Raw genomic sequence first — 27,817 nt, 5'->3', positions numbered from 1 at the left:
TCATAGCCTTTGCAGATAGGTCCATCTACTGGCATAAAAAAGTAAAATATTTAGACGGACAAACCTAAGCAAGACTCGCACCAAAGAACATTAAAACTATGTAACTGTTTAAAAATAAATAAAGAAATAAAAATAAAAACCCCACATTTATTGGCTTTAAGCCATTTACTGTAACCAGGCTTCCACAGTTTAAAAGACTTCATTCAGAACACTACGTTGTGCTAGAGGAATGACTTTCTTAATGATATAACTAAAACACTCATTAAACTGAGTAAACTTTTATTCAGATCCAAGGAACACATTGGTTTTGTACTGCCAAAAGAATATTCTGGCACTTGTTAGAAAGAAACATTCATCTCACATTGAGTTTATATAGAAAATTATTTACATTATTAAAAATATCAAATACATGACAGTTTAATGACGCAAGTTGTTAGGACAACAAATAAATCTACAGATATTCTACTGAAATAATTATAAACCAGGCAATTGGCTCATCAAGAAAACTGCCTTTTATAAGTAAGATAATTAAATTCACTGACCTTTCCTTAAAAATAATAAGAACTTTAAAAATTATAAACAAGATATGTTTAGTAAATTACAATGTCAATTTTATTTGATCAGAGAGAAAAAGACCTATCAGTTTTGTTACAATTCCATCAACTGTGTGATTAAATACAAAGGGCTGTGTAATGTTGGGGAGGGTTGGGGGGGGGTCCACAGGAGGACTATGCATGGATCAGAATATTACAGTATGTTAGCCTTTGCTGCTTGTTCACAGAGCAGACAGTGACAGTAAACTTTTTTTTTTTCTTTTTTTTCAGTGAGCTTGTTCCACTGTTCCACTTTGAATGGTTTCAGCTTTATTTATCACGCTACTGTAGTTCAAACTGAGGTAAAGTTCTCACCTAAGAATAAAGGCGTCTAACACTGGGGTGGGGTGGGGGGGCATCATCTACCCAACAATCCTACTTCCTTCCCCTTCTCTTCAAACCGTCCAGCAGGTCTGTAGCGACCCTGGTTGGGGGACACATTGCCCGTCCATATCACATCTTCTGGACTGGAGCTGGATGCAGAACCATCCAGAATCTTTTCTTCACCTATAGAAGCGTTTCTACTTGTTCTGCCATCTCTGTCATAGAGGAAGCTTTTCCTCAGTTCAGACCCTTTTGCCTGGGTCTGCAACACAGAAGGTCGAAACGTAGCTGTTTGATGAACTTTAATGTTCATGTTCTCCACAGCCATTTCCTCTTGCTCTGATTCACTATCAGAATCAATGGCAATTGGTTCTGAAAACGTCCCAGGGCTTGGCTTGAAGGCACAGTTGTTATGACTACTGAATCCAGTGTTTGGAGCCTGCCTTGTGACCATAAATTGAAGTGCTTTTGCACCTTCCTCACCAGAGAAACCAACAGGAGTCTTCAGCCTAACTTTGGATGTTCTTGAGATTCCACTTTTTTCTTCATTGTTGACAGTGAACAGCCACTCAGCATCAAAGTTCATATTATGCTTGAGTTGATTCACTGCCCGCATATTAAAGCCGAGTAACACTACTGGTTTACGAGTAATAAAGTCCCTTTCACAAGAACGCCTGCGGTTGGCAAAGTGACTTGAGACATCAGATTTCCATAGCCAGAGACTGGCGGCAAGTTTCTCTACTTCGCGTTGCAATGGATATGGACGGCGATTGAAATAGGCAGTAAGGAAAGCCTTCCGAGCCTCATAAGACTCATCTGCATGGCCTTTGGGATCCAAGACAAGGACAACAGGTTCTTCGGGCTTCTCCACGAATACTGTCGGATAATATCTGCTTTGATCCACCATCTTCCTCCTCTTAGGATCAATAGCATCTGATGCCACCAGCTCTCGCTTAAGAGTACCGGCTCCGGATGAGCGCAGTGTGGCAATGGACTTGCTGCAGTGACCTTTGGAACTCTGCCCGACTCCTCGGCAGTGTACAAGGTGAAGTGTGATGGTGGAAGCAGTCATATTGCTTGTGTACACACCCAGACAATGAATACACTTGTATGTGAGCTTTTTCTCCACGGGGTGCAATGTCTGAAGTACCTGGTGCCGGTCTCGAAGGTGGTATGATAACGCATCAGAAATGGGGCCTTTGAGGATGGTGAAGCACAGCGGACAGAGTGTTTTTCCAACTTCCTTTTTCTGGGACGTATTCCTCATTAGGGATTCACTAATGTTTTTTTCTGGCCCCTTTGCCATGACTGTTGGCCGTGCTACAGCACTGTTTGATGGCTTTCCAGCAGATGATGAGTCCGGTGTTTCCTTCATGTTGTAGGTGGTGATTATAAGCTGCACATTTTTAGGACTGCCTTGCTGAAGTGTGAGATCAAAGGTAAGGGGGGAGCCAGAGCTCGACTCCCCTGGCTCGTTTGGGTGAGCTTGCCGCTTGTGGGCTACAATTTTTTCAATCTCATAGAATGTGGAATGACACTGAGGACATGTCAGTCCATGTACTAACATGTGGTTCAAGAGGGAGTCACTTGGCAGGTACCGATTACAATACAGACACTTGCTTGTGAAGTTGTGTATCTTCATGATGTACTTGGCCATAGCTCTCACTTTTTCAGCCTGGTGCTCCTTTTCAAAGTGAGCACTGTATGCACTCTCAGGGAAGAGTTCATTGCATATGGTGCAAATCTTCCACTTCTGTGTTTGTGAGGTGTTTAGTGCATTAGCTGAAGCCTTTTTTGCCTGCAATGAGGTCAAACTGGCAGTAGCAGCATGCACTGAAGAGAGAGGTAGGGACTTCATTGAAGAGGAAAATGAGGCATTACCATGAGCCCCAAAGCCACCCATGTGTTTGCCTGTATGTGGCTGTGATATTGTGCCAGACATTAGAGCCTTGTCAGGTAGTGTAATGCGGACCGGTTGTACAGTTGTAGAGTTTCCAGCAACACCTTGCTTAAAATGGTTACTCACAGGCATCCCCATCATTTTGGGTAGGTTATAGCGGTTAACGGGTTGTGCCATGTGAGGAGATATAGCAGGGGTTATCGTAGCACCCCTCTGAATTATGTTGGCCTGTGGCCGAGCCACTATAACGTTGGTGTGGCCAATCATAGAGGTCACCTGATGACCAATACGCTCGTGGAATTCAATGACATGCTGCACCAGAGCCTCATATGAGCGAGGGACAAAAAGGCAGCTTTTACAATGAATACCGTGACTATTGGTTGCTCCTGCTTCACTGTTCTCCTGCTTCTCTGAGGTTTTGGCTACATAGGGTGTAGCCACATGCTGGAAGTGTTCCCTGTAAATGTGCCGGCGCACTACATTGTATAATCTGTCCCGATAAGTGCACTTCTTGCAATAGTACACTGGCAGTTCCTTTTTGTCAGTCAACATAGGCTTATCAAGCCGTATACCATCCCTAATACCCACCAGGGACCCCTGTGGACTAGCGACACCCTGTCGTGCCATTGTCTGGGGCATGTGGAAAAGCCTGACATGTGTTTCCAGGGTCCTCTTGTTCCCACTATACATGCAATAAGAGCAGTTGAGCAGAATGCGGTTCTCAAAGTCATCCCTGTGAACATTGCGGAAGTGGTTCTTGTATGCTGAGAAGTACTTCGAGGCAAAGGGGCAATCTGAACAGCAAAACTGCTTTGTTCTATAGTCCTGGAAAAGATAAGGATAAAAAAATAAGACCACTATATTAGAAAAACAGTAATAATATAAACCAAACTTTAAAGGAGCAATATATAATATATTGACTGTACTAAGCCATAAAATATGCAGGGTGTGTCGCCAGAGATTACGGGCAGAGACTAAATCTACGTTTTCTTTTTAATGATGGTAATCTGTTTCCTCAAGGAGCAGAATACAAACGTACATATTTCTTATGAATATCTTCTCAAAGCATAAAAAATGTCTGATGTACTTCACCACTACTGCTCTCCCCATGATGTATAATAAGCTTTACCCTGACCATTCACAAGGTTAACATGGCAATGCACTCTCTTCAAGTCTGAGCAACCTGGCAGGCAGAGTATTTCCAGGGACATTAAGCAATGATTTTTGCTGTGAATTATCTGACCCAGTTCTCCACACTTGAGGGATGCGACTTAAAGAAAGGAAAGACACACACACACACACACACACACACGTCTGGAACAAAAAAAAAAGGATCTGACAAATAATACTAAGCTTTAAATTTCTGCACACTGCCAAAATATGTACTGTGTTGTACAATATTCCCTCCGCCAACCTGTGTGTGCATGTATGTGTGTGTGCGATGCATTAAGATTAACTACACTACTGAAGCATATGGGCTGGAAACTCAATTACAGAGATAAAGGACAACAGCAAACCACTAAGATCTCTAAAATCACAACAGCAATTGAAAACAAATAGCTAAAAAAACAGCTTCTCTGTCTCAAGGCCATGTGAGTCCGTTGCACACGTTCTTACACGTTATTAAATATTATGTTCACCTCCAATCAAAAGAGAATTTTGGTGATATGAGGCATGTTTTGTGATACTTATTTTTGATTTCTATTTAACGTTTGCTGAAAGCTTCAAACAAACCCCAAAATTCTGTTTGTGTAAAGCCTGTGCTCTCAACCGTCGGCCCAATCCTTGGTACTGTATACACTCCCTAGGTTGCTAGGTATGATACATTACAGCAGACAAACTGTTTGCTGCAGCCATGAATGAGAGCATGCAAACAGAGGCGATGTTAGATTCTACCAGACCTAAATAAAATTTAAAAAAAAAACCCTCAGCCTCAGAACTAGAGACTGAGTAATGCATTTTTGAAAAATGGAGACAGCTTAAAGATGGATGGTGAGTTCTGCAAACTTTCTGCTGAACAGGGAATATCATTAAGGAAGATAAATGTTTCACTAGATGAGGCTGAAATAAAGGTGAAAATGAAAATCTAATATGAACCTGGTCTATACAGGAAAAGCGTAGGTAGACATTTTAGTTGAATTATATACACTATTGTGCAAATATATTGACTATGACATGTTCTTTTTAACTGCAAATGTCAAAGATCCTGAACTCATCTTATGTACATTTGTGTAGGTTTTCTTAAACCTGACAAATTTGTTTTAAAAAAAAAAAGTTTCTGGGGAGGAGGCAGTCAACTCTCTCCATTTTATTTTGTTTGGCTTGATGACCCCTTTATAAAAGGGTAATATTGCTGTTAGTATTACAGATTGCTCCTTTAAACTAAATGTTTTTATTACTGTATACAGATCCTGTAAATATCTTACTTGTGACTTTGTCCATGTTGGATCCCACAAACACACATCAAGGTAATAATGTTTTGAGTAGATTTCATCTGAGTCAAACTCCTTGTAGTCCTGTGGGGGAGAACAATTTTAAAAAGATGAAACATTTATTCTGACAGAACACTGCAGAGGGCCAGGACACCCTGACGCCACATTTCCAATCTTAAATGTCAATATGAACATTTTCAGGGTTCAGCAAACTTCTGATTTCTTACAGTGTAAGTTAGCAACACTGCATTGTGCATTATTTGATAATATTAAAAAGCCACCGTCTACTCAACATTTGTGTTACTCAAATGATTGTTTAACTGCAACAGTACAACTACAATTCATGACTAAAGTAAGGGGGACATGTAATTATAATATTATAATGAAATTAATAAAGATTAACATGGAAAAAAAAGCATTAGAAAATCCCTTGCCCCTTTCGCACATGCACAGTAACCCAGAAACGTTTGGGCTGTGTGTGTGAACCCCAACACTCATCCAGGACCTTACAAGACCTTTTTTGTCAGGCGTCCTGCAGCTGCCTTTGGGGGGGATAGGAGCCACAGAGAGAGCTGTTACCAACAATCCTTTTCTATGAGAAATAGCTATGGTTTGTACAGAAAGTCACTAATTGATATTTTGGAAAATATCACATTAATGGGGTCTGAAAATTATCTAGAACCTAACTTTAAAAAAAAAAACAGCAAGTTGGGTTTAAGATGATGTAAGTGAATAAGGCATTATTAGACATTGAGAAAAATCAGGATACATTAACAAAATCAAAATCACCCATATTCATTCTGCCCCAGATATAAATGAGTGCCTCCCCTCCTACAATTCAAGACATTTGAAGAAATTCTTAGCCCTTTAATATGGAAAACTAAATTTAAGACACTTTAAATCTTTGTAAACGGTGCTCAATTTTACTTTTAATTCTAGTTCATTTTGAACTTGCTGCAACCTATATCTTAATCTGCTGATAATTGTGTGTAAAAATGTCTTGATTCCCACAAATGATATAAAGTCATATCAAGGTTGTGAACATTGGACACGCCCACCAGTGACACATCACCTGCTGAATGGGCGACGCCGAGCAATTTTAATCGCTTGCAGTGTTCACACACAGTAAAAGGAATTTGTTGGGCTCCCTTCTCAAAGTTGTCTCTAGAATATTGCATAATATCAAGAGAACAAAGAGTCATCCAATAAACACGTAAGCATTAGTCGCATGACGTACGTGGGAATTAAGAATTGTTTCAAATCTGGATATGTTTATAAAACCTATTACTATCTTTAGCATCGCATAGCATCTTTTTAAGGTGGAGCAGTGTATTCAAGCAAGACGTTGGTGATAAGCACCAATAAGCCTCGTAAACAGACCCATTTAAGTTGGAACAACATGTCTGAACAAAAATTCCGATTAAGCAGCAAGGACCGATCTCCTAAAACGATATTTATGTTTGCAGAGAAAACCGATATCACCAGCCTCGTCTAGTGTAAACATTTAAGGTTGGTTTAAACAGTTTAGGCTTGTAAATTCAGGAAGGTACCAGCTCTTGCTGTTTTTGCGTTTCATGCAAAAAAGGAACACTACTACCTTAAAATTACAGCTTCAGAATCATTGTGAAGGTCCACCAGTGCTGTAAATATGAACTACACCAGGGGGAGCCCCAGGAGCAAAAAACCTAAATCTGAACATTCTGGCACCATGCTGCATACATCAAACAAATTAAATTCAATTACCTTCTTTAATTAAAGAAATCATATGGAATAATCAACACCAAAATAAATAAATATCAAAAGTAGTAAAATTAAGATTTTGATGCTGCCTTGAATTTATTAAGGCACTGAGGCACTTTTCTCTGTTGCTTATGCATCGTCATTCTGAAAATGATCATTTCTCACCAAACCTACTTTGTATGAATGGAGGCAGAGAGAAAAAAAAAGAAAGAAACAAACAGGTTGCTTTCCTTTAAAGCAGCACCAAACAAATGTTCCAGAATCATGACCTAGGCCAATGCAGAGATGTATTTCATCAGTGGACTTTCATCCACTTACCCACACTCCAGGACGGCTTCTCTTTAGTCCACTTGTTCTTCTGTTTAGGCGTTAGTGCATTTTTCATTTGGTTTTTCTAAATGTAAATCCCTGCAACTCATGCTATGAGCCAAGCAAGTTGAGAAGCTAAACGGGCTTTTCCATTACTGTGAGTGCAAGCACAAGCATGGAAAATGAATGACTTTCCAGGTTATACTAAAGACCAACCCTCCAGCAATGCCCTCCCTGATTCAGCCAGTGTTCAGACACTTGACAATAAAACAGACTTGCTCCAGCTCAGAATGTCTGTACAGTAAGAGGAGGGGAATGCTCTTTGAAGGGGTATGAATAATAATAATAAAAAAGTCTGTTTAAATGCATCAGCACATTTATTTGGGGATATGGATACAACCAAAAAATGGGGGGGGGGTTGGTGGTATTAAATAGCCAAACACCTACAAACTTGTGAAAGGTTATCCAGATATCACTAGCCATAGCAACCCTGCCAACTCTCCCTTCTAGATGTTCATGGCGATAATGATGTTGAAACAGCCTATAGGGAGGAGAACCAGCACCTGGCAGCATTGTGTTCCATCAGCATCCTCTCCTTCAACACCAAGAATAACAAAGAGCACAATGTGGGCTACAGGAAAGCTGGTCAGATCATGACTAACTTTTATTGCAGCACCATCAAGAACGTCCTGACCAACTGTGTGATCCTGTACAAGATGGAAGAATGCTCAGCACCACATTGGCTCACAGTTCCCTGACATCCGAGATGTTCACCACCAGCGTTGCCTGCACAGAGCATGCAGAATCATCAAGGACCCGTCCCACCCCCGCCACAAACAGTACAATCTCCTACCATCCTGAAGGAGATAGAGCAGCATCTATGCCAGAACGGCTTAGCTCCAACTTCTTTACATCCATTATCACTCTAAGATGGACACACCTGACCCTAGTGTTCACTCTGCAAAAGTACAGTACGAATGAATGCTGTGTGTACACTTTACACTATTAATACTGTAGGCTCTGTATATAAAATCTGCACTTATTTGCCACTGCACAACAAAATGTCTTCCACATTTAACCCACCTGTGGCAGTGAAAACACATGTGCATGCGCACACAGACACAAACAATGGGCTGTGACCAGTTGTGGGGAGCAGTTGTGGGTTCAGCTGACGGGCTGTGTGTTTTCACATCTCAAGTCACTTAAAGCCTAACTTAGCAACGTAAACTAAGGGTCAACTGGTTATATCAGATTTTGCAAGCACCATTTACTTCTAAGGCCAGGGATGTGGTTATACTTTTTCATAAAAGCTCGCCTTTTCCTTCTGATTCTGTGAGAACAGATCCCCATGGTAGATATATTAAAATAACATTCATTATTTTCCTATAACCTTGAATAAATTGTATGTCCCCCATTATAACATTTTGTTCATAAACTAATTAATGCCATCCCAGACAATGCAAAATTTTTTTATAATGGGTGTAGTGTTGTCACGATACCAAAATTATGACTTTCGATACGATACCTGCCTAAATATCTAGATACCGGTCTGAAACGATACCATCGCCATGTGGGTGCAAACTGCCGCCCTGTGGCACTCGTTGGAAATACCACCTTCTTAAAATACCTGTACTCATTATATGGGGTATTGTACTGTTTTTAATGATAAAGTATTGAGATACTTCTCGTTATACAGTGCAACACTAAATGGGTGGTGACTAACTGCTACCTAGGTCCATATATGGGGAAGACTTTCTCAGAGACAACATTACAGCTGGCGTTTCAATCCGCTCTTAATTAAAAGATACAACATTTATCGAATACATGACAATAAAACTAGATTAATTTCTTGGAACTAATGAGTGTCAGAATCTTATGGAAAACTCTAAAGTTAGTTATAAGAGGCCACATTATATCTTTAATGGAAAAAACCCGCAAAATGCCAGATTTTGAGATTGGAAAAAAAAAATCTTTTAGATCTAGAAAACCAATACAGATCTTCACTCTTACAACATGATCACCACAAGATGCTAACATTTAAATATGAATATAACTCTATTCTCAGCGGAAGGGTCGGAAAGTAAGCATATATAAGTTGTGGATAAACCTTAGAGGCTGCTGGTAAGAGAACTCAAAGGGATGCAAGAAAACATGCTATTTGCAAAATAAAATCAAAATCAGGAGACCTGATAACGGACTCAAAGAAGATTAATAATCGTTTTAAAGAATTCTATGCTGAATTATACTCTTCAAAGTATCAGGCAACTGATTCAGACTATACTGATTTCTTAAGTAATTTTAAATCACTGTAGGCATGTAAAAACACTTCAGAGTTTGTCTTTAAAATGTGACTGATGCCCCTTAATGCAGAAATGTTTCTGAGTTTACCCAGTGGGGCTGTATGTGTGAAAATGCCCAACTACAATATTGGCCCCAGATGTTACCCAGACTTTTTCCTCTTCGCGTCCGAGTAAAAACTCTGGGTAAAATCGGAGTCAGACTAATTAAATACATAAAAAAATAAAAGACACACTCTAGTCAGAATTGCAAACTCTCAAACCCATTCCAACTTAAATGGTGCAGCATCCCACCGCCCTGCTGCAGTTAAAGGCTAAGCAGCAGCTTTATGAAAGTGTCAAACAAATAAATACAGTGGAATTTGAGTTCCTAACTTGTGTTTATTGATAGCTAGAAAACATGTTATTTCTTACTAATTCAAGGAATAAGGTTTAAAAGACCATCGGTTGGTGTTAGTTAACGTTAGCTTGACTTGCTAAACTCGGTGGCTCAGATTATACTCGGCTACGTAGCTGCATTACGGAGGTTTATAGTGTCGGATGAATTGGAGTTCGACTTTGATCACATTTACAAGAATAACGGTACCTCTAAATCTGAGTTTAGCTTATTGCTAGGCTATTGTCATGAATAATGTTGGTTATTTAACTAGCTAGATACTGTCATAACAGTGTTTCACCGTGGCGTTGTTCAGCTGTTGTCCACCAGTGACGTCACGGTCACGTTCAAGAATTTCCGTAGAGAGCTCTGGTTAAATTAAGCTGATATTTTCATTTTATTTCATACTTATATATGTCAGTAACTACAATAATGTGGAATATTCATGGAGGGCCATTAAGTGGTGCTTAGCCTTTAAATATTTTTGTTTGCGAAATTTGATCATTGACTAACTGAATAATAAACTTATGAATCAACCACCAAAGTAATCATCAGTTGCAGCTCTACTGAAAAGAAAAATATTTGATCCATGCCTCCGAAATGGCATAGCATCAGGAATTCTGAACTGAATGGTTCTTTACCTTTCCCTGAAAAAAATAACAATAAAAATACAAAGTAAGCCTAGACTATCTACCAACAAACCCAAAATAAACAGTATGTAAAGAGGAAAGGAACTTAATATTCTGAACACCATCAAATTCAGCACTTCATGCTTGGGTGCTGTTATAGTCTCTCAGGAAGATCATGTTGGACCAGTAAATTAGCATGGAATTAAACTGAGCAGGAAAACAGGACCGAAACGTCATGATCATGTGTGTACATCTTTGTTTATTCACCTCTATATGTTCCTTGCAATAGTCCAGACCAATGTCACTTAACAGCCTCTTGACCTTTTTTCTGGCTTTTCTCAGCCGAGTAAGGTTGTTCACAGGAAGCTGAAACATCTTTCCTATGAGAGAGAGAGAGAGAGAGAGAGAGAGAGAGAGAGAGAGAGAGAGAGAGAGAGAGTATCAACACACTACCTTCTGCCAAACAAATAACTACAGAATGGATAAGACATATTATCAAAAAAACACTTTTAATGAGAAAAATATCCCAGTTTAGCAAGAAAATGTACAAAGTACCAGTAGAGAACACTACAGAATTGAAACGTTATTAAATATGTGCGAATATTATTAGTCATTAACGGCCAAATTAATAAATAATGAATACTGATGCAAAATAAAAAAATAAAGCATTAACTCCATATACGGCGTACGATGATCTCTATCACCGCAGCGCATTAGGCCACAAAAGATGGTGAATTGATGTCTAGCGCTGATGCTAAAGCACACACTGGCGCTAAAGCTAGCGTTAGACAATGCGGGCCGGCAGCAGCAGCAGCGCTCAGGCCAACACTCTTCTAAAGCCATCAGCACAATACCTCACAATGTTAAAATTATTTGCGCTTAAAGTTACGACAGGTTGTAAATGAAAAGATCAGGATTATTAATCCGTGGTCTGTTTCAGTTCGTGACAGCCTCCGGTATGTTAGCCTGCACGCTAACAGAAAATCTGCGTTTTAATTTAGTTTAAGATTTAATTCCATCAACACGCGAACGTGAAGCTGATTAACCCTACTTCAATTTTCTGTGCCACTTTAAATGGTGCAGTAATCGGCCTTGCGCCCTTGACAAAACAGAAGCCGTGTTTTGAATGTAGATTTGTCCACATTCACAAACGATGCCCAAGTTAGCTTCGTGTTAAAGTTGTCGGTTCCACCTTAAATTGTGCAGCAGTTATATTCAGCCGTTGTCTGTTAGGCCATGGCGCCAGAATGGGTGTTGCACCGTTTAAGGTGGAACGGCTATTTCTAGTGAGAAGCTTATTTCAGCTTAACCACTTACACATACACTGATCTGCCTGGCGGGGTCCGAGAAGCATGGACTTGGGGCTCTTCGGTGGTCTGCCCAGTGTTTGTTTGTTTGTGTGTGTGTGTGTGTGTGTTGGTTTGGGGTGTGTTTGTGTGTTTGCGTCAGTTGTGGCGGCTTTACGCGCTTCTCATCACACCGCAGCTTCAATAACTCCCGGAAAAAGCGACCAGAAAACACCAAACCATCCGGAGTCCAGCACGAAAACAAAGCGAGTGTTCGGAGCGTAACGTCTGCGGAGTTTCTTGTATTTTTTGCGGCTTTCTGCTTCTAGACGCTTCCACATTCCACATAGCTCAAAATGGCGCTCGGCTCCGGACGGAAGTGACATATTTGTGTGAAGTTGAAAAAGAAGACCACACGTTCATATCTTCAGCAGCACAACAGCCATCGCTCTGAAACACAGAAGCAGACACGGGAATGCACTGTACGTGTATAATAATGTATCAGACAACATAAATGTAGGTTCGTTTATTGATTGGTGCGTAAGATATTGACGTTTTTCAAACACCTTTTAGGTACATACTTTGCCAATTTTTTTTTATCATTAAAGTCTGTTTTTCTTTCAGTTCACTTGAAATGGCGTTTCTAAGCTCCAGAAACTACAGCATTATTAATGCAGCGTGCTAATATGATTAAAGAACGACAGTGGTGTATATGTGTATTCTGCATTTTGTTAAAAGCTGACTAAATCTAGGATAAATAAACATGCCTTTTTTTGGTGGATCATCTACATTCTCAAAATGGATATTAAAATCCTGCAGTTATTACTTTATTGATTCCCACTGCTAAATTTGAAATAAAGGCACCAAAAGTCACATAGACAGTATGCTTTAGTTAATCTATCGTATAATCAATTTAATGACAACCATCATTTTCTGGAAAGCAGGAGCAGACACTAATCCATACAGTACCCTGCAGAACCTAAATAGGCTATCATGTTTAATAAAGGCTGCTGGGTCTCTGCTGTCTTCATGCATAGGTACCTGGTCATACGCACTTTCTAGGTCCATGGCTGAAAAGACCACCATAGCCCCTTGCAGCAACGCTAGCATTTCTTCCTTGTGCAGCAGGCTACCCTGGATGACTGCTTGATTTGGCTTTCACAGATCAACACACATGCAAATCCCTCCGGACTTCTTTAAACAACCTCTTCCTCCACAACCTCTTTAAACTATTGATCAAACTTGGTGTCTCTGGTGTTGTGGCTTTATTAATCCAGAAAGTTCACTTGTTTTCATGTAAAGTTAAACAGAAAAGCTGTGCATGTGTACTCTCCATGTTTGTTTGACTTATAAGAACAGAGCTAACACCTTGCAAGACATTAGTGTTAAATTGGAATGTTTGGAGCAATGTCATGTGTTTTAGGTGTTTTGGGTATTCAGTGTTGGAGGCGTAGTACATGGAGATGGTTGGAAAGAAGGCCTTGTCTACTGCAGTGCAACAGAAAATCTCAGCTCGGCCTTCACCACACTCGGAAGTAGTGTTCCAGTCCTGGGGCCTCATTATAAAACTGCTTGGATTCTGGGGTGAAAGTGTGCGTATGCCCCAAAAAATTCATATTTATAAAACCGTGTGTACACACACCTGAACACTGTTTTTTCTTTAAAAATCATAACCTTCAAAATATGCCCAGGTGAACCAGCCTCATGCTCCGCCTCCGTAACGCCCACATTTACCTATACACAATCAATGCAAATAACCTTGTGATTATTTTGTAATCACAAATACATTAACAGATGTAGCATCCACTCCACACAATACAAAATACCTTAAACAAAAATAAAAACACTGAGTCACACCCATAAAATTCCTGTGGGTTTCTCGAGTCTCTCCTTTCCCCTGTTGAAAAATGAATATAAATACAAATGAAAAAACTTTTCCTTGCAACATCAAGATATGGTACTTCACAGGAAAACCACTGCAACGTGAACACACTCTGTATTAGCTGTAAAAATAATAATAATAATAATAATAATAAAAACAATGTAAATAATAAAATAAATCCATCCATCCAATGTTATGCAAAAGTACAGTTCATCTGATTAACATATTAGGAAAAAAACACAAAACTTGTGGCCTATTCAGAAGGTACGCATATTTTATATTGCTGAATCAAATGCTACTAAGTAATAAGACTTCAAGGCGCCCCCTCCAGGGTGTGCTCCTGCCTTGCACCCAGTGATTCCAGGTAGGCTCCGGACCCAATGCCGCCCTGAACTGGATTAGAGTTACAGACAATGAATGAATGAATGTTCCTAATATAAAAAACATACCTGTATTCTGAATACAGACTTTTCAAATATTACTTGGACTGAAAGTACTTAATTTCTGTATTTGGAATGTATTCCTTCCTTGTGCTCTAGTATAACTCAGATGTTACCTCAAGTATATCCACAAAACATTGAATAATGAAAGAAAAAAAGATTCTACTTTTGTTCAAATATAGTGTTACAGGAATGTTTTATAAAAACCTTCTGTCATCACAGGCCTCACTAACATCCATAAAACAACTTCAAAATGTTGCGCTGAGAATGTTTTTCTGTTTTCATGTAACATTGTGAGACCGTTTTATAAAAGAACATTCTGGTCTGTTATCAAATATATACCCCCCTCCCAACACGTCGGACATGGGCCAGCTCCATTTTTTTGACACAGGGACTCGGCATTGACTCCGGTGCAATGTGCATGTGCTGAGTTTGGTTCAGGTGTTTTGGCAAATAGAGCACTGGCCACTTCCATTTTACGGCATCAGGCCTGATTACTTTGATTAAAGGTTCGGCACTGTTGAACAACAGGTAGTGTCTCTGTCACACAGCTCCACAGTCCGTGAGATGTTACATATGCACATTTTTGTGCATATGCACCCTTTATAAATGAGGCCCCTAGTCTTTCAGCTGGAATCCTGGGGTTGTGGGTTCGAGTCCCACTCCGGGTGACTGTCTGTGAGGAGTGTGGTGTGTTCTCCCTGTGTTTGCGTGGGTTTCCTCCGGGTGACTGTCTGTGAGGAATGTGGTGTGTTCTCTCTGTGTCCACGTAGGTTTCCTCCGGGTGACTGTCTGTGAGGAGTGTGGTGTGTTCTCCCTGTGTCTGTGTGGGTTTCCTCCGGGTGACTGTCTGTGAGGAATGTGGTGTGTTCTCTCTGTGTCCGCGTGGGTTTCCTCCCGGTGACTGTCTGTGAGGAGTGTGCTGTGTTCTCTCTGTGTCTGCGTGGGTTTCCTCAGAGTGACTGTCTGTGAGGAGTGTGGTGTGTTCTCTCTGTGTCTGCATGGGTTTCCTCCGGGTGACTGTCTGTGAGGAGTGTGGTGTGTTCTCCCTGTGTCTGTGTGGGTTTCCTCCGAGTGACTGTCTGTGAGGAGTGTGGTGTGTTCTCTCTGTGTCTGCGTGGGTTTCCTCCGGGTGACTGTCTGTGAGGAGTGTGGTGTGTTCTCTCTGTGTCTGCGTGGGTTTCCTCCGAGTGACTGTCTGTGAGGAGTGTGGTGTGTTATCTCTCTGTCTGTGTGGGTTTCCTCCGGGTGCTCCGGTTTCCTCCCACGCTCCAAAAACACACGTTGGTAGATGGATTGGCGACTCAAAAGTGTCTGTAGGTATAGATATCTAGTTAGATAGATTCAACTTTATTGTCATTGTTCTATACAGGTGCAAGACAACAAAATGCAGCGAGTGAAGGTGTGAGTGTGTGCCACCCTATGAAAGACTGGTGCCCCCTTCAGAGTGTGTTCGTCTCCCCTGCGCCCAGTAATACTTTTGTCTGTAGATGTTCATACATGCCGTCTGTGGGTGAAAATTCTTAAGACTTTTTGATCCTTTTGGCGTTCCATTGCTTTATTATCTGTAGGATATTTTCTATAGTCTGATTTCTTTAGATTTGATTATTGAGATATATGTAGTATGATGCAAATATACATTTATAGTATTATAGTATATACAATTAGGTTATTATTTTCAATAAGCAATTAACTTTATTTTAAAACAATACAGTGTGTAGACACATATTAAATGCAATGCTAATAAATCTGCAAACACTCTAAAAGTGATTCAGATTGGTAATCGTTATTTCGGTCAATAACAAGCAGCTATAATAATTTAGAAATTAAGTTTTTTCCTGTGCCATAGTCAAAAGAAGCATAAATATCTGGTGCTCACAGGTCATGTGTGTATTACAGCGCCTGTGTGCACATATAATCTTCAACAGCTACAGCAGCAATTACTGTTTCTTTTGCAGTATTCTTCAAATGATACAGTTCTATCTGTTGACAACGGTGTAAACCTGTCATAACTTGTCTTTGTATCTACGAGCAGGCTGGGTGTGCCATGCAAATACTGAGACTTTTGAAATGTCAGAAAGAAAATAATAATAATAATTCGTTATATTTTTATTGCCATATTCAAGAGCTTAGTGCTTTACACACAACCGTAACATTAGAACAGATCATGTTAGTCTAACAACTCTCAAAAACTAAATGGTAAACAACCAGCTTTTGACACCAGCTGTGACAACAACAACTGATGATGTCACAAAGCAGCTTCTCAGAAATCCAGTAAAGACAAAAGTTTTCAAATGAAACATAAACCCCCCAGGTGAGCAAAGCAGGGGCAACAGTGGCAAGTAAAGTCACTGATTTATAGGCTGTGGAAATCCATGCCATGCGAATCACCGATAGCTGTTTGCGCCCAAATTCAAAATGTGGCCAATGGCAGTGAGGCGATCCGTCCAATAACATTCCTACATCAAAGTAACGACAGACTCCACCCTTTTAAGCAGGATATTTCTACCAATGACCTACAGCAATAGGCGGGGTTCCAGTGGCCGCTACGTGTACATCGCCCGTAGCCTGTGCTTTGGAATGTATTAGACGGGTTCATCGCCTGTTACAGAGTTAAGGTGAATATTAAACATGGCTCTGTCCCAGAATCTAGAAGATTCACCGGGCTGGAAATGTCCTCGACCTAAAACAGACTGCGAGTTACCCACGGCTTATAAGGAGCAACACCGGCTCGCTCTGGAAGCTCTTGTATCCGGGGGCGCGAAGTGTTTTCTGGAGTTCTTGAAGCGGGAGCGACTGCCCAGTTTTCTTTCGGCCGCGGAGCTCCAGGGTATCCTCTCTGACGCCGACGCGACGCAAGCCGTCACCTCTGCGTTAGAAGACTCGAGCTGCGAGCAGAACGCCGCAGGTGACGGGTCCTCTCTCACTTACTTCCCCGAGGTGTCGGACGTGGAGCCGCCTTTGCTGGAGCTTGGCTGGCCCGCTTTCACCGCCGGCTCGTTCCGCGGAGTGACCCGTGCTGTGGCGCACTTCCAGCCCGCGTACGAAGGTTCCGTTTACCGCTGCAAGGAGGCGATATGCCGGATGATCCGCAGCGCAAAGGAGGTGTGCAGCCGGGAAAAATTCCTAAATGTGTTTTGTTCTGTTTCTGTGCAGAATCGGTGTAAGGGACGATTTCTGGCCCAGAGTCAAAATGAGTTATACACAGTGGCTGCTGGTGAAAACGTCTTGGTGGGACTGTTTGTATTTAAAAATTCTCAGAAAATATAAATAGCAGAAATGCTGATATGACAATATTATTCGTTTCTATAATGCAGTATATTGTTGGATCACACTTTTTATTTATCTCCGTGTTTGTGAATTTGGACCTAGTTATGTATCTTATGGTTTATTCACCATGGTATTTATAATATATTAATAATATTGTTATAAACCAGCACGGCGTCCTAGAAAATCCTAATATTGTCCTATTAGTGTTTCTGCTAATATGTTTGTGTTTGCTGAGTTATTTACTTATTTATGTAAGTATTTATTCATCTTTAATATACAAACAGCATTTTTTTCACCAGCTGTCACTGCGTAAAACTTGTTTTGAGTCTGTGTCAGAAGTGGCGTCTTGCACAGATTCCAAAAAGTGGCGGTTCCTCAAAATCTCGCGGGAGTTTCTCCGTATCCGTTACATCCCGAGATTAAGCGCGAGTTCCTTCCTCGGGCTGTGCCCGAATCAGACTGCAGCTGACACCCTGCGCCCTTGTTGCCTCACTTTCAAAAATGCTACATAAAGTTTGACACACCACACTCACATCATAAATACTGTTATACCACACAGTCCTACAATGGACAAAGACTAAATTGTTTCTGAATGTAGTCGTTTTCCAGTGCCTAAATAGTTCACTAGATATTTCAAATTTGTTCATTACATCTCAAATAAAATTGTAAATTCTGTTTGACATTTGGATTAATCACTGAGTTTTTTTTACTCATGATCTTATTGATAGACATTTAAAATCACTTCTATAACACACATGTAAAATCATTATGTAAGCCAGAGGTAAAGATAGATGCCCCCTGAGCACATCCAGGGAGGTTAAGTGTCAGTCCTAACGTGCAAATTTTAACCTCACTAAACATGACATTCTGTTTCAGCTATAATTAGAATTGTTCATCATTTTTACCTCCAGGTGATTGCCATAGTAACAGACTCTCTGACAGATTTAGACATTTTTCATGACCTGAGGGAAGCCACTTTGCGCCGGGTGCCTGTTTACATTGTGCTGGATCAGAGATCCCTTTCAGAATTCCTTCAGATGTGCAAAAGCCTTCATGTGCGACTGGATGAGCTCAAGGTAGGAATTTATTCCTCCATGCAGTGTTTAAAAGAATAAATGAATGATACATTAAATGCATCACATAAAAAACACCTTGAATATTGATTTCACTTTAATAAAGAATAATCTTAAAAGCGCATTTCCTGAAGACAATTGGTGTGATTGCAGCTCAGCAGCAATTGGCTATAAACATTATGGTTTATATATATTTATATATCTATATAAGATGCCTATGTAGCTGTATATCTCTTGTTCTCTCTCTCTAAGAATTCTTGCATCCTTTGGAGAGTTCTCTGCTATGCCTAATTTACATAAGAAATGGTAGCTAATAGTTCACTAATGGACTGCGAGGAGGAGGGGGAGTGTCCTCAGGTTCTGAAAATTTCAGTCTTTCTAGTGTTAAAGGTCATTGTCGGCAGCATTGCTTTGCTACTTACTGATGCATGTTACTTTGAGGATGCCATTGCCAATGGTTCTGTGATTGACAGCCCTCATAGTTATGGGCAGGTAGCTTTATTTAACTAATTTATTTAGTTTTGGATCATTTAACTGCTGTTAAACTGTATTACAGTATAAATGTATATAGAATATAACATTGGTAAATACTTGTCATGCTTATACTTTGTTTTGAAGCACATGAGAGTGCGGACCATAACTGGCTCAACATACTACTTGAGGTCAGGCGCACGGATCACTGGAAAAGTTCACGAGCGCTTCATGCTGATTGATGGGAACAGAGTGGCTACAGGCTCCTACAGGTAAATCCTGAGCTTCAGTTAACAAGACTCCTCTGTGTGACAGATTCATTTTCTTCTTCACTCTAAGGGTGTTTTAGCACTCTTTGTTCTGTTCTGAATCCATTAAGAAGCACAAAATCTTGGAATGATTCCTCCCTTGGTTTGGTTTGTTTTCACATACTGAAAAATCCAAGTGCACCAAAACGCATCACCGCAAATCACGTGAGAATGTTCTCACCACTGATTGGTCAGACTTGACTGTGACGGGAGCAAGAATGTAAACACAGGAAGAAAGTCCTGTGTTCTGGACTAGTGCGTTTCTGATCCATTACTCTGATTAGCAGCTACGCTTTAACCAGTTCTCTGTTGACCTACTGCGTCCAATATGCAAAGCACACCTTGGCTACGAATGCCATTTAGCACCTAACTGCGCCGTACACATAATTGGGTTGGCTCAAGGTCGGACCAAGTACTCAGGCTCGAGGTCGGACATGTTATTGTTCGGGGCTTAGACACACTCTCAATCTTTAAATCTACATTAAACACCTACCTTTTCATACAAGCTTTTGGTTAATCACTCACTTTCAGGTTACTCCTTCTCTATTGGTGTTCGAGCTGGTTTTCATATTATCACTGTTCTGTATTAACCCTGTCATACTACCATAGCTACAGCTTTTTTAGTTAGCTTTCTGGTAACCGCCAACACGCTGTCTGTCGCTGGGTTCTCTTGCCTGACCCATGAAAGCTTTTTCACAGGACAATTTTGCCTGTTTACCATGAACCTATTACCCTCTGGATTTTTATTTGTTCCCTTTGTCTGGTTTTCTTTCTCCTGTCTCTCTCATGCTTGGAGATGTCCTGCTGCTCTCCAGGTGTTGCCCTGATCCAGCCCCTGTGTATCCTGTACAAGATCATGGCCTTGTCTCATCTACACTATCATGCTGTTTTATCTCAGATTAACTCTGCCCCTACTTTTAACTCACACAGAATCCCTGATCACCTTCTCCTTCCTCAGACTCATACATCACTAATATACTACATTTAAATTACTATAACCCCTTCATCTGTCATCATTTCACTTTTACTTCTGTTCTGTTCTCTGTTGTGTCTCCGGTGTCGACCCGAGGAGGATGGGTTCTCTGTATGAGTCTTGGTTCTTTCCAAGGTTTCTTCCTCGTTTGCTGAGGGAGTTTTTCCTTGCCACTGTTGCCCCTGGCTCGCTCATAGGAGGCTTGGACCTAGATCTCTGCATTGTGAAAAATGCTATATTTGATTGATTGATTGACTCACCAGAAACAAACCACACCTAGGGACACTTGGGTCTCCAATCCACCTACCAACATGTGTTTTTGGAGTGTGGGAGGAAACCAAAGCACGCAGACACAGGGAGAACACACCACACTCCTCACAGACAGTCACCCGGAGGAAACCCACACAGACAAAGGGAGAACACACCACACTCGTCACAGACAGTCACTCGGAGGAAACCCACGCAGACACAGAGAGAACACACCACAATCCTCACAGACAGTCACCCGTAGGAAACCCACGCAGACACAGGGAGAACACACCACACTCCTCATAGACAGTCACCCGGAGGAAACCCACGCAGACACAGGGAGAACACACCAAACTCCTCACAGACGAACCCACAGCCTCCACTAACCTGCTGGCGCCACTGTGCCTCTTATTTGAATATTTTACTCTTTTATGTGGAAAAGCTACTGGATGCCTTGAATTTCCCTCTGGGATCAATAAAGTATATCTATCTATCATTTCTTATTTGCATACAGAAACTTCACAGACACACCCACATTAGGTAAGCAAAGGAATCCGTGGGGCAACAGGCTCTGAAACAGTGCAAGTGTGGACATGTACCATTGGTGATTAAATGCTTGACTGCTCTGGAATTAGTTCTTCACTCTAAACCAGATATATGTCCTTTAATTGCTACTTGAGTCTTTAAACGAGCCAAAATGCACTTAAAACAAGATTAATTTTTTTTCTGTATTTCTTTTGCCACAGGTTCAACTGGACAGATGGCAAACTAAACAGCAGCAATCTAGTTGAGCTTTCTGGGCAGATTACAGAGGGTTTTGATGAAGAATTTAGAATACTGTATGCTCAGTCTCTCCCAGTCGTCACCAGTGCAGCCTCTAGTTTCAGAAACTGTGGACTCTATGACAACTTACTGCTTAAGACTCCAGAAACCTCAAAAGGCAGGGGAGCCCTTTCAATGCAAGCATATCTGACCAGCACACCTAATATAACTCACACCCAGCAGAGCCGAAAGAGTCTACGTATCAGTAAGGAAGACGAGGAGGAGAACAGGATAATCTCTCCAGGGTCTGACAGATCCACGCTCAGAGGAGACATGGAGCAGGAGCTCAGACAGGAAGATATTGTTGTTGAAGCACTTCCAGTTTTGTCTACTCTTAAGACAGAGATAGTTGAAAGTCACTCAGTCAGAGATATGACCTCTCCAGCTGTTCAAATCAGCCATATATCCACACAAACCAGCCCAACAAAACAAGACATGGTCCAGACAGGTACAAAACAATCCACTCCATCTATCAGCTCTTCCTCTAGCCCCAGCTCCTCCTCTTCCACAAGCTCTTCCCCATCCAGGAATGTGTGTGTCCCCAAAAAACAGGAGGTACACAATCAAGTTCAAAACACTAACCTGAGAGAGTGTTACCGCAAACTTGCTGCAGAGCGGCAGCTCCACTACACCTCCATCCGCTCCAAATTGGAACACATGATGCTCTTGTTGGCCCGCAGGCATGAGCATGTGGGTTTGTCACTCAGCTCCAGCTTACCCAGGGTTTCCAGGGGCTCTGCTAATGCTGTGATGGAGGGAGCATTAAATTTGACATGGCCAAGGGCAAGGGGTGTACAGTGAAGTATAGGAAACATGCAATACATGGACTAAGATTGGCAACAAAAGTGTTTTAAAAAAATGAAACTAAGATTTATGTTAAATTGTTGTTTTGTACAAAAAGAACATTAGCAAATACCCAAAGACGTTACCAAAAACGGTTGTTTTTTTATGTCTAAGAGCAAGCTAACTGACCATTATTAAGTTATAATATAGAACAGACATTGGCTAGAGACAACTTAATGTTGAATATAACTGTTATTTATCCATCCATTATCTGTAACCCTTATCCAGTCCAGAGCCTACCTGGAATCACTGGGCATAAGGCAGGAATACACCCTGGCCCCCGCCAGTCCTTCACACTGCAACACACACACACACACACACATTCACTCACACCTACGGACACTTTTGAGTCACCAATCCACCTACCAACATGTGTTTTTGGACTGTGGGAGGAAACCAGAGCACCCGGAGGAAACCCACGCAGACACAGGGAGAACACACCACACTCCTCACAGACAGTCACCCAGCGGAAACCCACGCAGACACAGAGAGAACACACCACACTCCTCACAGACAGTCACCCGGAGCGGGAATCAAACCCACAACCTGTTCCTGGTCCCTGGAGCTGTGTGACTGCGACACCTACTTGCTGCACCACTGTGCTGCCAACTGTTATTTAATTATTTGTAATATATTGGTTCTATTATGACTACTTTTGTAATATTTTTAGTCAGGAATGTTTGTCTGGATATAATTTATCATTTTATTTTTGTTTCTGCACTGACAGGTACATGGGGAAAAATTTTGAATGTTAATTTTTTGCCATGTCAGTTGACCCCTACATGTTTACAAATGTCAGGATCTAAAAATACATTTTCTGTCATCTGAGAACAATGTAAAATTCCTGCATTAACATGTATCATAACTGCATGACAGGTTGCCAACAGTTGTTAAATATTAACTGATTATTATTAATTATTTGAACTCTACAAACAGTCTTGTACAAAGTATGCAGTGCAACAGATGGACTACAGTCTAATTGCAGAACTACAGCAGGCTGCTATGTGGTCAGTGGAACGGGATTGAAAGTTAATACAGAAATGAGGTGGTGGTAATGATATGGTTGATAGTTGGTGGTGTGTATGAACAAAATTAAAAGTTTAAAATTAAACTCTTCTGTGGCTTTACTTTTATTTTCTGAAGTTGTCTCCACACTGTCATGTTTGAATGATTTATGAAGTATATAAATACTGTATTTAATGTATTAACTGTTCAGGCAAAAATGATACATACTAAAACATTTGTGAGTTTCAAATTGACTGTTTTTACTTTACTTACTTTTTATGTCTTCTATATTTGATGTTGCTTAAAGGCAATGTGGATGATTCTGAAGAACTAATGTTCTCACGGTAAAACACCTTCCCCTCCCGTTAGTAACCGACTGTAGCTTGGTCGTGGTTTAGCATCAGGTAATTTATCTCTTGAACTACGTGAATGCAATGCTAAATGAATAAAAAAAGCTAAATTTTGACCCATGACTGAATATTTTGAACAGATCAACAGCTGACCTTGAGTCTATCCGGAGCCACATACTCACGTACGCCTGTAAGTGTTCTGGTTTTAGCCCATCAGCATTTAAAACCAGAACCTTCTTCCAGCACTTGACAATAAGTAACAGAAGGACTGACCAGGCCAGGCAAAACCTGATGAAAAAATGACATTCAAATCATTCTAGAAAATTTACATATACTTGCTGAATTTTGTATATTTGTTGTTCAACTTTAAACATGCTAATGAAAGCTGAAATGTATGCATTGATTATGAGGAAAACCTCTCATAAACTGTTCATCTGTTACAGATTGGATTATATATATATATATATATATATATATATATATATATATATATATATCAGGTAAAGGAGACTACAAGAACAAAGCCAGACAATATCGTCTCTACAATATCAAGATCAAGACCAAGAAAATGTATGGCCACATCCCAGACCTGCAGGCTCGTATTCTCCAGGAGGCCCTGACCCCAGAAGGTTTTGCTTGTTCAACCTGTACTTGTACCAACCATAGAGGAACTCAAGAACACACAAGTCAGGAGAGACACTGATAAATGACATAGCAGCTCGAGATGAGGGTGGGTACATGAGCTTTGCCTGACGTGAACAAGGACTACTGACGTGCAGACTGACCAATTAAATGTTTACAGAGAAGGTTATCGTCCAATAACGGTAGCTCTACAGTCAGACCGTCCAATCAGAAGATTTTAGGCTACTTCACCACGCCCCCTTCTCACTCAAGCGACTCAATCGGAGTAGGGGAGGGCGGGACTAGTTTGTGAACTAAACTTCTCGAAGTTCTATGTAAGCTCTAGAAAAACAACATCCCGGACGTTTGTGAAATTCCGCCCGGACATTTTTTATGTCTAAAAAAGAGGACATGTCCGGGTAAAAGAGGACGTTTTGTTTTTTTCGAGAAGCGCTTCGTTCACAAACTAGTCCCGCCCTCCCCTACTCCGTTTTGTTCGCTTGAGTGAGAAGGGGGCGTGGTGAAGTAGCCTAAAGTCTTCTGATTGGACGGTCTGACTGTAGCGCTACCGTTATTAGTCGATAACCTTCTCTGTAAACATTTAATTGGTCAGTCTGCACGTCAGTAGTCCTTGTTTACGTCAGGCAAAGCTCATATACCCACCCTCATCTCGAGCAGCTATGCCGAAACGTAAATGTAAGAATTAAAGATGAATTAAAAAGGAAATCCCATGTTTTCCCATATGTAGCAAATAAAGGTGTAAAGCTCATCCAACAACTCCCCGCCCCACCAAAAAAAAGAAAACAAAAAAAAAAAACAGTAGGCTACTCAAAATACTGAGACGAGACTACGAATGTATGTGTTAATCAGAGCAGTAGGTTTTCAGGGTCTGTAAAATAGTAGGGTGACCAGCCGTCCTCTTTTCGCCGGACGTGTCCTCTTTTCGGGGGGCCTAAAAAATGCGTCCGGCTGGGATTCCGAAACTGTCCTGGATTTTGCCATCCACAGTCTTCCCCCTGTCCAAATTCTTACAAAAAGCAATAATCCCTTTCTTGGAGTGTGCACTTCGATGACGTTTGATGACGTTGTTTTAGGTGAGCAAAAGGGGCGCACTGGGATCAAGTGTTCAAGGGGTCGGAGCTCAGAGCAGAAATGGGACACACTTCGTCACGCGCAGCTTCTTCTTGTGTTTACATCACTTTCAGCCGAGCTCCGCTCCACATCACCGTGTTTTACTGGAGCCTCGAACAGAAATGTGTTGAAAGTTGTTATGGTCATTTATCATAGTCTCTTCTTCGTATTTGAAAGCGTTTCTGTGTCACATGAGCCTTTCACTTTCTGCTTTATATTTTAAAAAACTGAAAGTCGTCACTTCTGTCCCTATAACGGCACAAATACACGGACACACCTGACCGTTACAGACTTTTTTTGAGTTAATTAATTACAGCTTGGCAGTTTTCCTCTGGCCAACTCATTAAACTGACTGAATTATAGCTCTCACATACAGCATGTTTTATCAGCCAGATCATATAATATGAAATATAAGTATTTTTACATAAATATCTGGATCCTAGCGATGCTCTGATTATTATTATAAGTCTGTATTACTTCTGGTTGATAAAATGTGGTGCTTGCATTTAGTAACGTTTAAAAAACATAGTTAAAAAGTAAACACGTCAGTTTATGTCATGATCATGAGCTTTCTGGTGTAAACAAATCGCGTTAATACAGGGCTTCAATTTTGAAATTTGGTATGAACAGAAAATAACATTAATTCATTCATATCTGTAACCCTTATCCAGTTCAGGGTCACGGTGGGTCCAGAACCTACCTGGAATCACTGGGCGCAAGGCAGGAATACACCCTGGAGGGGGCGCCAGTCCTTAACAGGGCAACACAGACACACACATTCACTCACACACTCACACCTACGGACACTTTTTGAGTCACCAATCCACCTACCAATGTGTGTTTTTGGACTGTGGGAGGAAACCGGAGCACCCGGAGGAAACCCACGCGGACACAGAGAGAACACACCAACTCCTCACAGACAGTCACTCTGAGGAAACCCACGCAGACACAGGGAGAACACACCACAAACCGGAGCACCCGGAGGAAACCCACGCGGACACAGAGAGAACACACCAACTCCTCACAGACAGTCACCCGGAGCGGGAATCGAACCCACAACCTCCAGGTCCCTGGAGCTGTGTGACTGCGACACCTACCTGCTGCACCACCCTCAGAAAATAACAGGTTTCAATAATAATACACTGTCAAGAAATGACAGAATTGTTATTTTATTACTGTTGCTTAGGGCCAAATGTTTAATGGAAAGGACTCTACAAAAAGGCATTTGTTATTTTTTATCTTGTTAAAGAGTATCGGTTTATGTATTAAATTTCAGCAACACAGTTACATGGTTATGGAAGCATTTGTGCTGCCAACCTGCCCCAACCTCTTTTTTGAAAACTCAAATATGGTCACCCTATAAAATAGTCACTTCAAATCCAGAATGTATAATTTCAGAGGAATGGGCTTTGAATAGCTTGATATGATCACATTTCTTTTTTATGATCACATCAGTTTTTCTCAACCTGGCAACTCGTTTGAGCCGCACAGCTGGAGAGGATTGGTCCTTTAATATTTTTTTAGGTTATAAAGGCAACATTTTTAATGTTCCTAGAATGTTACTATTGTAGAGTAGTATGAGCTTTAAAACATTATTCAAATGGTTTGTGGTAACAGTCTATTAATTTGTGGTTATTAAAACAACAGGATTGTGTCTAGACTCAGGCAATGAACAATTACTCATGAAAGTGGTGACTCCATCTCAGTTCTAAAACAAACAAACAAACAAACAAACAAAAAAATCTTTTATACTATGAACTTACATTTCTTTAGCTATAATCGTCTGATTTGATAAAAGTGTTGTATGTCATGGATGTCTACAACCTCTTTAAAATATCAATCAGACCCTTTACTCTCTGGTGCTGTGGCTTTATTAATCCAGAAATGTCATTTGTTTTCATGTAAAATGAAAAAGCTGTGCAGATGTACTCACAACAAAGGCAGTGATATTCAGATATGTCCAGTGTGTTTGTGTTACTTATAAGGACAGATGCCATATCTTTTCAGGTGTTGATTATTTAATGATAAAAGCATGATACATACAGAAGGATGAAGGCTATATGTACTGCAGTACAACAGAAAATCTCAACTCAGCCTTCACCACACTTGGGCTTTCTTTGAAATTAGCGTTCCAGTCGTGGTCTTTCAGCGGAAATACTGAATACGATTTTATAGGTTGTGTTCTCCCTGTGTCTGCGTGGGTTTCCTCCAGGTGCTCCGGTTTCCCCCAAAATGGTCCAAAAACACATGTTGGTAGGTGGATTGGTGACTCAAAAGTGTCCGTAGCTGTGAGTGAATGTGCGAGTGTGTGTTGCCCTGTGAAGGACTGGTGCCCCCTCCAGGGTGTATTCCCGCCCAATGATTCCAGGTAGGCTCAGGACCCACCGCGATCCTGAACTGGATAAGCGCTTACAGATAATGGATGAATGAATTTTATAGGTTCACCTTAAAGAGAAACAAATGTTCATCCCAGTCAGACACTCTCCACACAAG

At 40.9% G+C, this 27,817-nt stretch overlaps 2 protein-coding genes across 4 annotated transcripts; one reads left to right on the top strand and one right to left on the bottom strand.

Annotated features, from left to right (window-relative positions):
- Positions 1-279: 279 nt before the first annotated feature.
- Positions 280-12,280, bottom strand: adnpa (activity-dependent neuroprotector homeobox a). 3 transcript variants are annotated; one of them, XM_066672415.1, is made up of 4 exons: positions 11,924-12,280; positions 10,868-10,980; positions 5,244-5,333; positions 280-3,642 (listed from the first exon to the last, which is right to left on the bottom strand). In XM_066672415.1, the coding sequence occupies exons 2-4, from the start codon at positions 10,973-10,975 to the stop codon at positions 952-954; spliced, it is 2,889 nt and encodes a 962-aa protein (XP_066528512.1). In that variant the 5' UTR covers positions 10,976-10,980; positions 11,924-12,280; the 3' UTR covers positions 280-951. The 3 variants fall into 3 exon arrangements, with proteins under 3 accessions (XP_066528512.1, XP_066528511.1, XP_066528513.1); XM_066672414.1 differs by having other exon boundaries at positions 11,918-12,279; XM_066672416.1 differs by lacking the exon at positions 11,924-12,280 and adding an exon at positions 11,274-11,309.
- A 4,187-nt stretch (positions 12,281-16,467) lies between these two features.
- fam83d (family with sequence similarity 83 member D) lies at positions 16,468-23,418 on the top strand. The gene is made up of 4 exons (XM_066672549.1): positions 16,468-17,313; positions 18,390-18,554; positions 19,170-19,294; positions 21,299-23,418. The coding sequence occupies exons 1-4, from the start codon at positions 16,840-16,842 to the stop codon at positions 22,173-22,175; spliced, it is 1,641 nt and encodes a 546-aa protein (XP_066528646.1). The 5' UTR covers positions 16,468-16,839; the 3' UTR covers positions 22,176-23,418.
- The last annotated feature ends 4,399 nt before the right edge of the window (positions 23,419-27,817 follow it).

Source organism: Hoplias malabaricus, chromosome 5 (genome assembly GCF_029633855.1).
Source record: "Hoplias malabaricus isolate fHopMal1 chromosome 5, fHopMal1.hap1, whole genome shotgun sequence".
NCBI classification, from domain to species: domain Eukaryota; kingdom Metazoa; phylum Chordata; class Actinopteri; order Characiformes; family Erythrinidae; genus Hoplias; species Hoplias malabaricus.
The sequence above is the reverse complement of the archived record's forward strand: the minus strand, read 5'-3'. Positions and strand labels throughout refer to the sequence as shown.